We start from the raw sequence: 18,441 nt of genomic DNA, 5'->3' as shown, positions 1-18,441 counted from the left end.
GGGGAGGAGGGGAAGCCACTGGTGTGGTATCAGCTCTTTAGTCTTCAAGTCAAACCCTGGGCTGAGGCCAAACCCCAGAATAACTCTATGAAAGCGACTCTTCTTACTTATAACCAGGACGTGGCAGCACAGCAAACAAGAGGGGCAAACCAAATCCAGAGGGGGAGGGAAATCAACAGAGAGACTGAAAGCTGACCCAAAAAAGATTCCTACCACACTTTTCAATATGAGTTTTGTTTCATGGAGAAAAGGGAAGCATCACCTCCATCCAGAACCCTCCTGGATCCCCAGCAAAGCTGAGAAAACCATTTTAGAGTACTTACAAAATATTTTAGCATCTAATTTTTACTTCTATGGGCCCCTCCAAGCCAAAGTTCTACCTCGGCAGGCCTGGAATGATGTTGCTAAAATGAGAGCGGCAGGCAAGAGGAATGAATGCTTCAAAAGACCAAGCAGATGTGAGCTCCAGAATCTTCCCTTTCACACACCAAACATCTTCGTCAACCTCGGAAACTACTCGGTGCATGGTAGGAAAGAAAAAAAAAGATTCTTTTAATGGATTTTTTCTTTAATTAGAGAAGTCGAGTAAACACAGAGACAAAACCATGTGAGAGGCTCCTAAAATGTGTCCTTGTCTCTAAGCCAAAGGACAAAGATGCCCGACTTTCCCAGTTTTGTGGCCACAACCACCCAAGAAGATAGCAGGTAAAGCCTTTGGGGTCCAGCTCAAGAGGAACAATTTCTGAAATGCAGAGAATGACCAGATTTCATCCAATTTTAAAATGCAGAACTGGATGTGTGAAAGGGGCTGTGAAGCGGAAAGAGAGGCACAAGGGCATACGCAGGGCTGCACCAGGTAGACCACCAAGGCTTGGGCTGCAGACAGGCATTACAGTTGACCTTGGAGGCAACTTAACATGACAAACACTGTGCTTTCTGCTCATCCACACTAAGGAAACTGGGCTTCCTCATCAGTTTCCTCACTGTATGATGAGTAATCAGCCCCTAGAGACAGAAAAAGGGACAAGCCAGCCCAGGGAGATGTCACCATGCCTTATGGTTGATGGTGCAGCTCCCGCTTTGGGTGGGCAGAGGAAGAGCTGCAAATGAAGGCAAAGCTGTTAAGAAATGCAACTTAATTAAATGGAATTAAAGATTTCTAAGCACCTAACTACTGTGGTATCTAATTCAGAAATGGGCTGTGGTGTTAAAGTTCATTTTAAATAGAAACAATGTTGATTAAACATGGTGATTAAATGTTGTGGACCAGCTCAAAAAGTTTCCAGCCTTTCAAAAGAAACCAGAATCAAAACAAAGAAACAACCCACCAACTGGGAGAAAATATTTGCAAATCATATATCTGACAAGGGGTTAATCTCCATAATATATAAAAAACTCACACAACTGAACAATAAAAAAACAAACAGCCCAATCAAAAAATGGACAGAGGAGATGAACAGACATTTTTCCAAAGAAGATATACAGATGGCCAATAAACACATGAAAAGATGTTCAACAGCACTAATTATCAGGGAAATGCAAATCAAAACTACACTAAGATACCACCTTATGCCTGTTAAAATGGCTATAATCACTAAGACTAAAAATAACAAATATTGGAGAGGGTGTGGATAGAAGAGAACCCTCATACACTGCTAGTGGGAATGCAAACTGGTGCAGCCACTATGGAAAACAGTATGGAGATTCCTCAAAAAACTAAAAATAGAACTACCATATGACCCAGCTATCCCACTACTGGCTATCTACCCAAACAACCTGAAGCCAACAATCCAAAGTAACATATGCACCCCTATGTTCATCGCAGCACTATTCACAATAGCCAAGACATGGAAACAATCCAAGTGCCCATCGACTGATGATTGGATAAAGAAGATGTTGTATATATCTACAGTAGAATACTACTTAGCCAGAAAAAAAGACAAATTCATCCCATTTGCAATAACATGGAAGGACCTGGTGGGAATTATGCTAAGCGAAATAAGCCAGTCTGAGAAAGACAAACACCAGATGATTTCATTCATATGTGGAATATAAACATACATATGGACAAAGAATATAGTTCAGTTTCTTATCAGGGGAAAGGGGGTGGGAGGTGGGCAAAGTGGGTGAAAGGGAGCACTTATGTGGTGACAGACAAGAAATAATGTACAACTGAAATCTCACATTGATATAAACTATCATGAACTCAACAAAAAAATAAATTAAATAGAATTCCCATAAAAAACAAAACAAAACAGGGGGCCAGCCTGGTGGTGTAGAAAAAAACAAAAGTTTCCAGCCTTCAATATATGACATCCTGCATGGATTCTACTGCAGATCCCAAGCTTCATGTTCAAGGTGCTCTGAGAAAATGCAAGCAGAGTTCCAGCTTGAGAATCCCACCTCTCCCTGCCAAAGAGCCTGTGTGGCTGGACTCCCCACAGCTCCAGGTGCTAAGGGGTTGGAGACTCAGGAAGGTGGGGCTGGGAGGGTTCCTAAAGCGACAGTATGGAGACCATTAGACTGTTAATTTGGGGCCATTGCACCCTGAATTCTGGACTATAAAGTGTAAATGTTATTGTGTAGGTAACGATCACAGAAGGTTTTGAGACAGCAAAGTGATGAAAAAGTGATATTTGAAGATTGTTCTGGTGGGAACACACAGTACAGATTGGAGGAGAAAGAATGCCAGCAGAGAGAATAATTCAGAGGCTGCCTTAACCATTCAGTTCAGAGGGACAGAGGAAAATCAGGAATCAAATAGAAGGAAGTTGATCTAGACCAGGTGTCCATAAACTTTTTCTGTAAAGGGCCGGACAGTAAATATTTCAGGCTTTATGGGCCATATGGTCTCTGCTGTGACTGCTCAGCTATTGTAGCATGAAAGCAGCCATAGTCAATACCTAAACTACTGGGCGTGCTCATGTTTTAATAAAACTTTATTTACAAAACCAGGCATAGGCCAGTTTGGCTGATAGGTCATAGTTTGCCAACTCCTAATCTAGATGAACTTTAAATGTCCCTCCATCCTTGATATCTGTCACATAATAAAGACCTAAAGAAATACGGTAGCAGCAATGAAAAAAGAAGGATTTGGGTGACTGCTTTGATTTGAAAAGGTGAGAGGTCACAGAGCACCTTCAGGTTTCAAGTCAGGGCAAATGGACTCGGATGGAGGGGCCAGAAGAGAAATCCAGTCTTGGAAGAAACAAGGAGAATTCAGTTTCAGACATACTGAGTCCTTTTAGAGAAAGGCTAGACATAGAGCTGCTAAGTTAGAAACACTAGAATTTGAGGAATTTCACTGTGATGAGTAAAATCTCAATGATGTTTCTAGTCACCATTCTCCCTGCTCACCAAACAGGTCAACGGAGAACGTGCAAGGCTACATATTCTCAGGTACAGGAGGCTCCCCATCTAGTGGCAAGCCCCTGCCTTCTCACCTGGTAAAGGAATCTTTGGCTGAAGTGCTGCATGGCGCCCTGGAGTTGATTCCGCTGCGACTGCCACTGCTCATAGTTCCGCACATACTCCGCAGTGGGGCGCTGCCAGGTGGTGGTCCGAGTGTTGTGATCCACATAGTAGAACCTGCCTCGGGGGTCTGTGCGTTTCTCCCAGCTGGAATCATGAAGCTCAGAATGAATATCGTGACCAGCCCACCCCTACCCTCAAATTTTAGAGAAATCTCAGGGTGTTGGCAAGGAGACACAGAGGGAGGGCGAAGTGTGGTGTCTGGCACAGGAGCTTGGCTGCTCTTGGGAGGCACAGTCAGACAGGCCCCAATCACAGAGGATCGTGGAGCCTGGACGATTACAGCAGACATTTGTGGTCGCCTCTGCAGCAACCAATCCCTCCTTACCATTAGCTCCTGATTTCCATTTAGGGGATCCATGTGGTTCTGGGGAAGCTGACTCTACTCCCAACACAAGTTGAACTGTTGACTGGACCAGGAGTGAGCATACGACCTAGGCTGGGTCAATCAGGGTGAATCTCAGGACTTTTGCTAGGAATTCTGGGAAAAACATAGTCTCTCTTCCTTGCCAGATATGACTGAGAAAGTATGCAGTCCTGGCAGCCACTAGCTCCCATCTTGGTCCAAAACACAATATGAAGTTGACCCAGTGGATGGCAGAGCAGAAAAATGGAATATGACCCCTTGGTGATATTGTTGGGCCCCTAGATCAAGATTCACTTGAAACCAGGATCTACATCTAGAATTTTCAGTTACATGAGCCAATGAATTCTATTCATTATCTAAGCCAATTTGGATCCCAATTTTTGTTTTTTTGCAACTGAAATTACCCCGATCTAGGTGCCAGTGAGAACATTCGCATGGTCATGGGAAGAAGGGGTGCAGCAAACAACAGCAGGACTCTCTACATTATCTTTAGTGAGGAAGCAACCTTTCCAAAGTTGGTCCTAAAACACCCACAGGCAAGGCCGCGCTGAAACAGACAGTAAAAATCCTCAGCTGTGCTTTGTAGGTGTAACTTGATTTCCACACACACGGGGAAGAAATGACCAAAAGAAAGTAAGAGAGGGAACTTTGTAGGGTGATGAAAATGTTTTACATTTTGATGGGATGTAGGTCACATGAGCGTATGCGTTTGTCAAAACTCAGCGATCCATACATCTAAGATCTGTATATCTCACTGCATGTAAATTATACTTCAATTTTAAAAAGTGAATTTGAATCCAATCAAGCCTCCATATGTAACTACCAGTTTAGAGCAAAGACTAGGGATAGCGGAGCATGTTACACAACACCACAGAGTCCCAATCAGCCACATCTGGAATACGAGAAATTCTACAAGACAAATGCCCAGGATCTGCAACAAATAAGTGGCCCGAAAAAAATAAGAAAAGGCAGGGAAACTTATAGATGAAGAGAGACTCATGAGACACAGCCAAAAGCAATGTGTTGATCTTGAGATTGGACTTGATTCAAACAAATTAAGTATAAAAGCATTTTTAAGACAATTGAGGGAAATGAAACACAGACTGGGTATGACATGAAATAAGTAAATACTGTTAATTTTGTTGGGTGGGTTCGTGGTATTTTGCTTATGTTTTTTTAAAAAAGAAACAGCCTCATTTCTTAGAGATATATATGATGTATTTATGAATCAAAGGATATGATTCTGGGATTTGCTTTAAAATGCATCAGCCCCCTCCTCTGACAAGAGGGATGTCAGATGAAATAAAATGTTATTAATTGTTAGAACCAGGGAATGATTACAATGGATTCATTGTACTATTGTCTCGAATTTGGTGTCTGCTTGAAATTTTCCATTATAAGTTTGAAAGGGGAAGAGAGAGGGTTTAAAAAGGATGAGAGAGAGATACCAGTGAAGAAAACAGGATTAACCCACTGCAAAGGGACCCCAATATGGATTATATTGTATAATTCCAAGGTGTTGCAGAGTCTTTGTTCCCTAACTACCTTCTCATTTCATCTCCTCTGAATTCTTACTTCACCCATGTGACTACTGTGCTTTATCTGGTACCTCCCTCAATTTTCAGGGTTAGCCCACTAGCTGATTTATTTTGCCATCCCTTCAATGATTCTTTTAAATTCACAGCCACCCTAAAAGTGGCTTCTCCTCAAGCAGTTCCCAGTCCCTATGGCCAGTTCCCAGATTGTATCCAGACTCCACCTGCTGGATGGCCTTGCCTTGTGACCTGCTGTCATTTTGGATTCAACTAAACACCACAGCTCTCTCTACACCTGAGTCTTTCCCAGTCTTCCTCATGTTCTCCTCCTCCCAGGGATGAACACTAGTAAACCACTCAGCCCGAGGGCTTCTTTTTTGTTGTTTCTCTGCCCTTGATTTTCCACTTCTATGTCCAACCATCCCTGAACCAATCTCCCCACTCCAGTCCAGCCTGTAAACTGCCCCCAGGGTAACCATACCAAACTGACACTTTACGTCACACTCCTGCTCAAAAGTTTCGTTTAGACTCCCCACTGCCCTTGAGTCAACTGCTTTAGCTGGTAGTCAAGGCTCCCAATAATCTGGAATCGTCCCAGCTTTCTCATAAATCCTCTCAACTAGTGATTTTTATTTATTTTTATTTGTTGTCAAAGAAATCATGTATCCATAGTTTAAAAACACAAATAGGGGGCTGGCCCTGTGGCATAATGGTTAAGTTTGGTGCACTCTGCTTTGGTGGCCCGGGTTCATGGGTTTGGATCTCGGGCACGGACCCATACCACTCATCAGCCATGCTGTGGCAGTGACCCACATATAAAGTAGAGGAAGACTGGCACAGATGTTAGCTCATGGCTAATCTTCCTCAAGCAAAAAAAGAGGAAGATTGGCAACAGATGTTAGCTCAGGGCTAATCTTTCTCAGCGAAAACAAAAAGACAAAAAAATCCCCAAACAAATAGAATTACAGGGGATACAATGAAAAACAGTGTCTCCTGCCCTACCTCTCCCCATTGCTGATTCCTGCTCCTCAGAAGCAACTACTTTCAACTCTTGACTGCTTCTATTTATAGCCATATTGTTAAATAACATGCTTATTCCATTATTCTTCATTTCTCCCATATTAGATATTACTTATGGACTTTCCACTATCAAAGCTGAGGATTTAGTTATTGTATTCCACCCCCCAATGCAGTGCCCACTCTTCCTCCATCCTCCCAATTTAGAAAATCATCAAGTCAATATTCAGAGTTTGTAGTATGACTTTATAAAACACTATAAACACATTTCCTTACTTGTACAACTTTTTCTTTTTTTCTGGAATTAAGAATTCTGCATTTCATTCTGCTTGGTTTTCAAGAACTAACACTAATTCAGCCCCAGATTGTGACAGAGCAGGTGGCCTCTCAATGTCATTATCTCTCAGCCACATCTTTCCAGGCACCCTTTGTCCAGTGTGGACAGTTCCCCAGGCCTGCTCTACATTATTGTCCTGGGTCATCCTCCCTCACCTTCCTCTTAGGAATGTCTTTGGCCCCTGAATTGAGTCCCTTGTGTCCTATGTCTCATGACTTCTTTCTTGGTTTCCTGTCATGTGGTGGAATAAATCATCTAGTAGCTTCTGAGACAGGATGCACTGAAGTTAATTTTTTGAAAGCTTGGATGTCTGAAGATCCCTTTATTTCAACCCTCACACTTGAGCATTAAAATGACTAGAAGTTGATTTCTAGACAGAAAATAATTTTCCACCAGAATTTTTGAGGGTCCTACTCCATAGCTGCTGTTGAGAAGAAGGATGGCGTTCTTGATTCCTGATCCTTGATATTTACCCTGTTTTTTCCCTCTGGAAGCTTTTGAGATATTCTCTTGGCCTTCTGGAATTCCATTCGGATGTGCCTTGGGGTGGAGTTCTTTTCATTCTCTGGGTTAGGCATTTGGTAGGCCCTTTGAATTTTGATACGTAATCCTTGAGTTCTGGCAATTTCCTTTTATTCTTTCTTTGATAATTTCCTATCCTCTATTTCTCTGCTCTTTCTTGCTAGAACTACTATACAGATGTTGGATCTCCTACACTCACCTTCTAATTTTCTTATCTCCAACTTTATCTTTCAATCATTCTATTTAATTTTTTTTATTTCTGCTGTCATATATATTAATTTCTAAAAAGCTCTTCTTGTTTTCTTCCTGGTTCATTTTATGGTCTCCTGTTCTTCTTCCAGAGATGCCATATTTTCTTCTAAATCTTTGAGGATATGAATTATAATTTGGTTGTACTTTTTCAAGTTTTATTCAGCTCCCTATACTGTTTTCACCAAGTCCCTTTTTCTCTGTTGTTCCTTGGCTGTTCATTCACATTTAAAAGTGAGCCACTAAAAGGCTGACTGGAAGCTCTAGGTACCCAGGTGGGAGCTGGCTGAGCAGTGGCTTCACTCAGCTTTCTCCTAGAAGATCCCAAAATATCACAATCTGTAGCTCTCTCCCCTTAGACTGGTCACTTTTCCCAGCAAAAAAAACTTTCTAATCTTTAGCCTGAGGACAGCATCCTCACTTAACCCCTTTCTTCTGAGTTCATCCTTGCCTTCAGCTATGGCAGTATGAACATGTGTGTGTGCGTGTGTGTATGTGTGTACATGCACGTGTGTGGTGGAGGGATGGGAGTGATGACTGACAACCTGGGAATCTAAGAGCTCCCTGCGCACATTTTAAACTTAACTTCAAGTTTTTAGTCTCATTACACACACACAAAAACACATACACATGTCTCTGATTGCTGAGGCTTTCCAGGGCTCCATGGTGCAAACTGGCCGGCTGGCTTCCTGGTGGATACACCACACTGAGAGCTTGGGTTTCAGCTTTCTCAGCTCTGCCACTTATCTATCAGCAACTAAACTTCGATTAGAATCTCCCATATGCTGCTCCTCCTCTTCCATCCCTTTATCATTATACTTTTCTATACCTTTATTGCCTTTCTAGTGAGTTTTCAGAAAGGAATGGAAATCAACACATGTTCAGGCCACATGTTTAATTAGAAGTCCTCCGCACTGGTGAATTTCAAACTTCTAAGCAGCATAATCCAACCCTTGATTTCAGGTGAAATCTTACGCAGACTCCCAATCTATAAAAACAGAGCAGTGGGTGGAGGCCTAGGCAGCGCTTTCATGATCTTTGGTTCCAGTGAGCATCTCCACCAAACCCAGGGACCTTCCTGGACACACTTGGAGCATGTTTGTTTCAAACAAACCTTCCAGTCCAGCAAAACTGCTCCATGCATCATTCCCTTAACCTGTTCCCCCAACTTAAATCGCCTTCGTCTTTTTATATAAGTCCACCTCCAGGCTTACCTGCATACCAAATTCAATCTGCCTCCCGCTGTGAGGCCTCCCTACACTGTGCTCTGTGATGACCACTTTCCCTCCTCACCTGTGATCTGAGAATCGCCTAAGAGTGACTAAAGAGCAAATTACTGCATTCGTCCTTAGCTACCAGGTCCAGTACTATTTGCTCCTGATGAAATGATTGGTCTTCATACAAGGTTCCCATGGGTATGACAGAAGAGGGTGGCAGTGAGAAAGTGAATCCTTTGGCTCAATCTTGCTCTTGGGTGACTACGTCTGCTGAGATAAGCATCCCATCTGTAGTTTTGAGACTGTTGCCACCATGGTAATTCTTCCCTGGGGCAGAACTTCTCCCATTAATTAGCGATGAAAGCTTAAGCACTCTGTCCTCTCTGGGCTCCCCATTACAGAGTGGAAGTAAGTGCCAGGGGCTCAAAGGTCTGGGCCTAAAACTCAGGAAGAACTAATAGGCTATGTAGGATGTAGAGCTGAGCCTTCCCCCAAGAAAACATCAAAACTATGCTGAAAATAGGTGGGACTTAGAAAGCTGAATCTGGTGTCCCACCTCAATACTGAAAGAAGAGTAAATCCTCAGCCATCCTTAGAAGACGTCATCAAATATCTTCATTTAGATTCCATCCAAATGTTCACCAGGTCACGGCCTACATAACTTACAGACCAGAGAGGTTCAGAGGCAGCAAACAGAACGCTTACCGAGTTACCACTGCTTTTAAATACACGTGCTATAAATATACAAAGTGTAACTGAGCAATGCATCCCATTAAAAAAGAGCGATTAATTTGTGAGACAATTGGAAAAATTTGAGTAATGCCTGGGTATTTAATGACAGTAAGGAAATACTGTTAACAATATAGTGGTTTTATTTTTAATAAGAGAACAGTTTTTAGAAATATATACTGAAATATGGATAAAATGATATGATGTCTGGGATTTGCTTCAAAATAATCTAGGACAGGGGGCACGAAGGGGTGAGTAAGGATTACAGATCAGGAGTTGGCAAATTTTTTCAATAAAGGGCCACAAAGTAAATATTTTAGGCTTTATGGGCTATATAGTCTCTGGCACAATTATTGAACTCTGCCATTGAACACGAAAGCAGCCACAGACAATAAGTAATCAAATGAGTGTGGCTGTGTCCCAATAAAACTTTATTTACAAAAACAGGTGAAGGGCTGGATTTTGTCCACAGGCTCATAGTTTGCCAACCCCTAGTATAGATGAAACAAAATTAGCCATGAGTTGGTAATTACTGAAGCTAAGTCTTGAGTATGTGGGAATTCTCTCTACTTTGTGCATATTTGAAATTTTCCACAATAATATGAAAATTTCCATAATTTCCATAATAAAATGTTCAATTTTTTTCTAAGAAGTCAATGTTTACCTTTGGTAACTTCACTGGATTTAAAGTCAAAGTAGAAAACAGAGTGAGGACTAATGATGACAGATTATGAGTTTCATTCCCAGAAGGATAAGGAAAACACAAGCATTCTACTGGAAAACTGAAACTAAAAGAAGCACGTCCATGGAAATTTGTAGGACCAGAAGGTGAGGTAGCATTTGCCTGGCACACGCCTGACAGCTGAACCAAACAGCAGAGGGGCTCTCCCAACACTCCTCACCTCTGACATCCTCTCTCTCAGCAAGCTTAGGATGGGGAAGTGTTCCTACTGTATGTCCTTCATGGCTGTTTTACTGGAAGGTGATTCTTTCCTCAGAGCAGAATACATTCTCCTTCAAAAGTTCCCAGGACCAGGAGACACATGTGGAAAGAACTTTCTATCTCTGGCAGACAGGGAACCAAACCCCTTCTCCTTGAGCTTGGACAGTCTTTCTTCACTTGGAAGCCTCACTCATCCTCTGGTTTTGGAGAACTTAGCTGCATTCTCACAAAGCCCAGCTGAACAAGGAGCACACTGTCGTTGGGGGCTGGTTGGGCACAGGGTGCTGTGAAATGCATCAACACCCTTTCTATCTTGGCTTCCTCATGCCCTTTCTTCCCCAGAGATGCTCTAAAAATCCTAGTATGTCCTAAGAAATGAGAGCAGAATTAACGTAAGTGAATAGGAAAAGCAATCAAGTGACTTGGGATAAATGTCCCTATACTTTGCTACCTCTGCAGAAAGAGACTGAAAACCAGGATATCTCTGTAGGTGAAATGACTGAGGGTATTGAGACACCAATAGCCCAGGAGGCCTCCCCAGACCTCCTTCCTCTAGGACCCAACAGCCATAGTAGTTCTGAATACCACTTAATAAAACTCATGGACATCAATTATGGTCAATCCAATGCATCTGGGGAGAAGGCAACATAGAGAGAGACAGGAAAGAATGTAGAAGGAGAAGACAAAGGGAGGAGGGGAAATAAGAGAGAGAAAGGAAGAGAGAGTAGGGGAAAATAAAGAGATGGCTATGGCTGCGAGTGGTGGAGAAGCTGTAGGGTGACTCTTAGTGCCAGTTCTAGAGTCTCAGGGCTGGTCAGTCGATGCCTTACCCTGGAGGAAGAGGCCGCTCCCAGGTGGTGGTCTTGGTATTATGGTCAACATAATAGACACGCCCATTGGGCAGCTCTCGCTGCTCCCATCTGAAAAATACAGTCAAAGGAAACACGAGATACACAGTTGAAAGGCATAAGCCCTTATTGGAAAGGGAGTCCTTCACTGCTGATGTGGCTAATTTGAGAGGAAACATCAAAGATGACATGCAAGATCAACACAGCATCAGACTAGCTCCATGCTGTTGCTGACAGTGGCACCCAGGAGTCTTCTTGAGAAAACTATAATAGCTCCCCTTTATGGACTCAAGGTACTAGGATATGCTATAGATTGCTCTAAAGTCCCCTAAACAACCCATATGAATCTACATTTCATGGATTTTTCTAAATCAGTGTTCCTTGGCCATTTTGGAATCAAAGATCTCTTTAGGAATGTAATTTCCTTTCCTTTTTCCTTCCAAAATGCACTTGCCAACAAAAATTTATATGCAATTTCCAGGGCTCATGGGCCTCACCTAACACTTATCTGTGGACCCTCCAGCCTTTTTAGCCTACATGACCTCTTAAAGTCACAAATGATAGGACTATCCCTGTTCTCCTAGCATCATATATATTCATGATCACATTTCTTTTTAAAATACAGGATTCATTTACAGAGGATCTTTAAAAGAGATATGGGTGAATCAAGAAACACAGCATACTGTTATTTATCGACTGCTCTACCCCTAAGTCTGTATGTAAGTTAATATGAGACTGGGGTGCTGAGGGTGGCTCATCTCTGCTAACGGAAGAACGACAAGGTAGCAGATGACCCAAAGGAATATAATCCACAAGCAAAATCACTACAAAATACAGCCAAGGACCACCCACCCCCACATTCCCATTATTCCCACGCTTAATGTAATCTGACAATAACTCTACTTACTCAGAATACAGTAACCTATATATACATAAAGGATGCAAAATTTATATCTATGAAATGATTACCACTTTATAAAGAATGTTAATAGTCCCATTAGCCTTTATGTTTTACACTGATTTTATTGACTTCTACTTTTGAATACTGCCTAGGGAAGGTGACCTTTTCCAGGAAGCTAGTAAAATCAGTTCTGCTGAAATGCTTGTTTTGAAAAGACAAATCTATTTCAATGTGATTGATACATGAGAGAACAATGTGAGCATAATGTGAACTTTGTGTTTTCTTATGCATGATTTTGCCTTTGAGAAACACTAGATGAGCGCAGAAGATTTCCCCTAGCTGAACCCAGTCAGTAGGAATACACAAAACCCACACACATCTACCAGCTACCTCAGTTGACTGCATGGTATACACCACACCCAAAGACATGTGGTGTTACAACTCCTGTCTGGTTTCAGATAAGCCTCCTTGCACTACTCCACAACAACACTCACAAACTCCAACCCTTCTGACACCTGCTTCCACAAGCAAATGTCAGGTCTTCTCGTGGAAATGTGCCATATTTATTGCAGTGTTAGGTATGTCAACCATTTAATGTGTAAAACTGCTACCATTTTTATTAGGTTCCTATTTTTTGTGGGTGTCACTGCCACATTTTTCAGTGTTATGCTCCTAACCCATTTTTCCCCATAAGCTCTGTGGTTTTTATTGTATGATTTTGCATAGCGTGGTGACTTTTAGGAACACATATGTTACAGCAGATCTGACTGTATTCTGAAATAAATGTCCTAACTTCTATTACTAAGCCAGATGTGTCTACTCCAATAGACATCAGCTTTATTCAATACCATTTCTCATTTAAATCAGGATGTCTGATCAGTGGACTGCATTGATCAGCCCTTCCAAGGCTGGTTCAGATACAGATATACATGAAGTTTTTAAGGCAAGGAAGGGAAGGTGGACCATCACCCACTGAGCATCTACAATGAGCTCATGTTTTAACTCATGTAGTCCTTGTCTCCATCTTTTAAAGTGAGAAAAGCCATCACCATGAGGAAAATGAGGTTCAGAGAAGCTAAGTAACTCTTACATGGCATTCAAACTCAGCTCTGACTTCCTAGCCCATGAGTTTTACCACGTCATGCTGAAAGGAAGAAAGGAGGACAATAAAAGTCAACTAGAATTTATAGGGAACCTACTACCCAGCAGACAAGGTACCAGGTGCCATCCCAATCCCCATCTTGAAGTGAACAGCTTTCACTAGCACTGGAGTCCTGGCAGGGGGCCCTGAAGAATCAAGACGACTGGGAAGGAATTATAATGGGCCCACCATGTTCATTTCTAGGCTCCGTTTTCATCACAACCCTCTGCTCAGATCCAATTTACCAGAAGAGGCTGCACATTTTGCACTACTGGGAGGGTTAACCCTGGGAGCAGCAAGGACCGGTGGTTCCACACTCCCACTCTTCAAAAGGGATCAACTACTGGGTTGAGGACTAGAGTGCTATAAACACCATTAAAAGGCGCTCGAGAACATTTTCTGTCCTGGCCATTTTTGCTCTGGTTCTGGCTGAAGCGGATACTGGTGATTTAACCCAGGCCTGGCTCCTCCCACTGCAAAAGGAAGATCCTTGCACTTCATCCACTATTTTATTAAAAGGGCAGAATCTTCTGGCAAAAGTGGCAAGATGAAAATGCACGCTGGGTAAAGTTATAGATCTCCTGCTGGATGCCTTTCTGAATTAAAGACAAAAAGAGTAACAAACACTGCCAGCTCAAGAGGCTGCTGTCCCATCTGCAGTGATCTGGTTGGGACCTTTCAGCAGGAAAGGCAGGATGACATACTGTGGCTTCGCACCAGCTCTCCAAATTCCTCCTGGCTGCTCGCTCGGCAATAGAGCAGCTAATCTGATACCCTCTGTATTCATCTGAATTTGGAAATGAGGAAAGTCTTGAGAAAGTTACTTGGCTGAAAGATAAGGACTGAAATATGGAAGCTCCTCGAGGCAATGGCAGCAAACCACTCTTTTATAACCTTTGTTCCTACAGAGACTTATGTAGCTGAGGGCTCCCCAGCAATCCCTAAGAAGTTAGCTTTATCCTTCCCTCCCTTGACAATTTTGTGGCACAAAAGCACTAACAAAATTAGTTTGCTCCTGTTGCAGTTGCTATTTGGGAAACTGTCCATAACATGTGGGTGGGGCTACCTCTTTAATAAAGACAAAATATTTGTTGTAGCAATTAGAGATAAAAGGTGCTTATACACATTTTTCTGTATTCCAATAATTTTTTGTTACAATTTTCATCTTTATTATAAGTAGTCTCTACTTTTGACTTCTTCTATATTTCATTTGAGGTAAGGAGAAAACTGGTTTTATTATACTTTGGCTAATATTTTAATTTGAAGATGAGGTAATACTTAAAATTCCATAAAGTAAATGCCTATAATCGTCACAGTGGTGTTCCCACACACTGCCAGAAAGGAAACCAGTGTGAAGTGCTCTTTGTTTATATTCAAGAGTTATGGTGGCTCTTTCCCAGCCTAGACAAGACCTGTCCATCCTATCTTTGATCCCAGCTGATCCTAGAAATGAAAGTCTCTCTTTCAGGGACTGTTATTGTGCAGCAAATCTCAATGTCCTTCTGTGAACCCTCTCAACAGGCTTAGCTAGAAAAATAGTTTCCAGAGGAACAAGACCTTTCTTCCATTACCTTTCTTGATATGTACATTTTGCCTTTTATAAAATTGAACTCCTGCTCAGATTAAATGTCCATGTGGGTCCTCCCTGATCCATGACCTGGCCTAGCTGCTTTTCTTAGAGAACTCTCAACTCCTCCCTTACCTGCATGGCTCCTCAGAATTCATACATATCTCTTCCCTGCACTTGTGCAGCACAGTCGGTCAATTCTGTCGTCAAACGAGCCTCCCAATTTTCATTTCTCCTCAGGAGCTGCTGACCCGTATAGATTAAGCCTTCCGACTGTCTTGGCTCGGTCTCCCCATGCCAAGAAAGTGATACTGGTAGCAACCTTTCATCAGCATATCCCTGTCAGGGGTTAGGTTTTTGTCCCTTATAAGCATCTTCTTTATGCTGAGATTAAAAGCCTTTTCAATCAAACTACCCATGGGTCTCAATACGGCATCCTGGTCACGTGGGTCATATCCTCTCCCATTGAATAGCTTTCTTTGATGCTCTCAGGAACAGTGTTCAAAGCAGCAAGCTTGTTTCAGGTCCCTTCCCAACACATTGCTCCTTGGCCTTCAATGAGTAACATTCAGTTGGACCACAGACTACACAGGGTCTCTGTATTTGAAAGTACTTAAAAAGTAGTCTCCAATTTCAATTAATTTTAGGTACTTTTTTTTAACCTAAATTACCTTTGCTCCTACGGGTTTTAACTGCCTTTTATTCAGTTGTATATCTTCCACATCCATGCCCCAAAGCCCCCACCATCACCATCATTAAAAGGATAAAGGCTAAAAATTCCATTATTAGGATGACATCCAATCATTTCTCTCCTGTGTTATGTGAAAGGAAAGTGTCTCGTCACCTGAACCACATTTTCTTGTGGAAGGTTTCATAAAAAGTCTTCAGGAAATTACTTCTCAATTACCTGCCACTACAGTTTAGATTCAACCATCCTGATCAACATCCTTCTTGGTCAGGTTCCCTTGTGTTTGAACAGAATCACAGTTTCACCAAAAGTAGGATTAAATTTGAAAAAGATTAAAGCTAGATGAGGATTTCAGGTTAGAATCAGAGATGATATCAACATGCTCAAAAATGCTTAGTAAGAACGATATTAATTTGTTTTATTAATTTGCTCTCTTTTATTAACACAGGCACTGGTCATAAATACAGCTGACTCTCAATCAAAATTCACTCTCTCCATTAGAAAATAAAGGCCAGAACCCTTACCCATCTCAAAGAAAAGATGCTTTGCTGGTTACTTAGACAAAACTAAACTTCAGAAAATTACACAGTAAGTACTCAAGTATTCTTAAAGCTGCCTACATAGAGGTTCAACTCCCCACAGGCAAAGGCTACACGGAATTCATATTTTCTTATTTTAGGCTCCTGTAATAAGTGACTCTGAACCAAATCCTATTCCCCAAGCTTTGGCCACTTCCTAGGTGAACCATAAGATTTATTTCCTCTGTAGGGACGTCTTCAGACTGTTTTGTGAGTCAGAAATCTGTGCGCAATGGAACACATCTCCTGCTGACTGTTTTCATTGCTTCAGTAGGTCCTTTGTAAACTGGGTAGGAAATGTGTTAAACCCAGTCCTTCCCCCCAAGAACCCTTCTTGAAATACTGAGCTTTCTTTTAAATCTGAGCACACTAATCCCATTTTAAAAACTATTGACGACCAGCACTTTATGTCCTTTAAGCAGAGGACGGCTCAAAGCAGCTACTGGGGCTTCTGAATTAGTCTGTTTTTCTTCTTCTTCAACCATTCCATTTTCTTTGCCTTGGAAAAGTCTCCAAAGCTCTTCAATGGAAGTTCATGACATTAAAAAATATGCTTTCACCGAGAGGCAAAATAATTCCTGGAGATGCTGTCTACAAAAAAATTTTTTGTAATATTTTTGCAGATAAAAGATTTTGCAGACAAATTTGCCAATGTAAAGAAATGGTCACTCTTTAAAAAATAGCTGGTGGGAGCAAAAATGGGCGTACTCTTTTAAAGGGCAATTTGGCACCTTAGTCAAAAACTTTTCCTACGTGAATACCCTTTAACTCAGCAACTCTGCTTCTAGGACAGATCCTGAAGAAATAATTATGTGTCAAAGACTTAGCTGTAAGTGCATCTGTCACAGTATGTAACAACATGTTAAAGGAAAACTGGAAACAACCTAAATGCCCAAAAATGGAGGATTAGTAAAATAAATCATATTATTTCTATAATGACTATTCAGTCATTGAAATTAACATTGTAGATAATATTGACTTGCTCTCACGATTACAATGTATTGGGTGGAAAAAGCAAGTTAAAAAATAACATACATAAGAATCAAAATTTTATTTAAAAATTATATATATGTACTGTTCTTCATAAACCTAAAGTGCCGTCGATTGTAAGATGATTTAACATACCACTAAGAAAGAAAAAGACACTGCCAATTAAACTATGACACTCTGAATTAAAACATGAAATAACATAAACATCAAAATCAACAAAACGTGGGGGTGTATGTGTACTAAATTTTAACAATTTCAGAATTTTAGACAAGAGACAAAAGGCACATGAAGAAGATTAACAAATTTGACTATTTAAAATTTTGAACTCCTGTACAATAAAAGGCAACATAAAAAAGTGAAAAGAAAAACCACAGGCCAGGAGAAAATATTTGCAACACACATAATTGACAAGTGATTAGTATCCAGCATATGTTAAGAAATCCTGCAGATTCAAGAGAAAAAGACAAACAGCCAAACAGAAAAATGAACAAAAATACATGAATAGCCAATTCACAAAAAAGGAAACCAAAGAACCAAATAAAACACATGTATTAGGAGGTTCAATATCGATAGTTATTAAGGAAATTCAAATTAAAATCACAAAGAGATACCATTCACACCCATCAGACTGGCCAAAGTGAAAAAAAATCTGACAATACTAAGTTTCAGCAGGAATGCTTACGCATGTTCACGGGAGTGTGAACTGGTGAGCTGACTCCAAAAAGCAATTTGACAGTATCTACTAAAACTGAAAATCTTCATCCCCTACAATGCAGAAATTCCAGTTCCAGCACATGCCTTAAAGAAACATTTACCCAAAAAGTCATGCACAGAAAAACTTCATTGTAGCATTGTTTATCATTGTAAAGAGATAATTATAACATAAATAAATATAAGATATATTTTTTATTTTATATCTATATATGATATATAATATATAAATATAGTAAATATAAATTTTAATTATAACATAAATGAATTTTAACCTGTTCATACAACAAAAGACCATATGGCAGTTTTAATGAATGTACCCAATTCCATGGATCTCTGCGTATAAGGAAAGGGATGAGGGAGGGGTGCGCAGGGACTTTCAACCATATTGATAAGATCTTCTTCATCAAGAAGTTAAAAAAAGGGGAGGTATACAGCATAATGCTAAAGTTTGACAAAGCTGGGTGGTGAGCCCACAGGTATTTCTTATGTTAGTCTCCATTCTTGTCTGCAAGCTTAAATATTTTACAACAAAACAGTAAATTTTAAAAGCACATACTATAAGATTAT

General features: G+C 40.9%; 1 protein-coding gene across 6 annotated transcripts in view; it reads right to left on the bottom strand.

Annotated features, from left to right (window-relative positions):
• WWP2 (WW domain containing E3 ubiquitin protein ligase 2) overlaps nucleotides 1-18,441 on the bottom strand; it is a 138,163-nt gene that overhangs the window by 18,369 nt on the left and 101,353 nt on the right. For 4 of the 6 annotated variants that reach the window (XM_070613804.1, XM_070613806.1, XM_070613802.1 and 1 more), the window contains exons 9-10: nucleotides 11,278-11,367; nucleotides 3,444-3,618 (exon numbers count right to left, since the gene is read on the bottom strand). In XM_070613804.1, coding sequence (XP_070469905.1) covers nucleotides 3,444-3,618; nucleotides 11,278-11,367 — 265 coding nt within the window. The remainder of the gene's footprint in view (nucleotides 1-3,443; nucleotides 3,619-11,277; nucleotides 11,368-18,441) is intronic. The other 2 variants (XM_070613807.1, XM_070613808.1) reach the window with 1 other exon arrangement.

The sequence above is a fragment of the Equus przewalskii genome, chromosome 3 (genome assembly GCF_037783145.1).
Source record: "Equus przewalskii isolate Varuska chromosome 3, EquPr2, whole genome shotgun sequence".
NCBI classification, from domain to species: domain Eukaryota; kingdom Metazoa; phylum Chordata; class Mammalia; order Perissodactyla; family Equidae; genus Equus; species Equus przewalskii.
The sequence above is the reverse complement of the archived record's forward strand: the minus strand, read 5'-3'. Positions and strand labels throughout refer to the sequence as shown.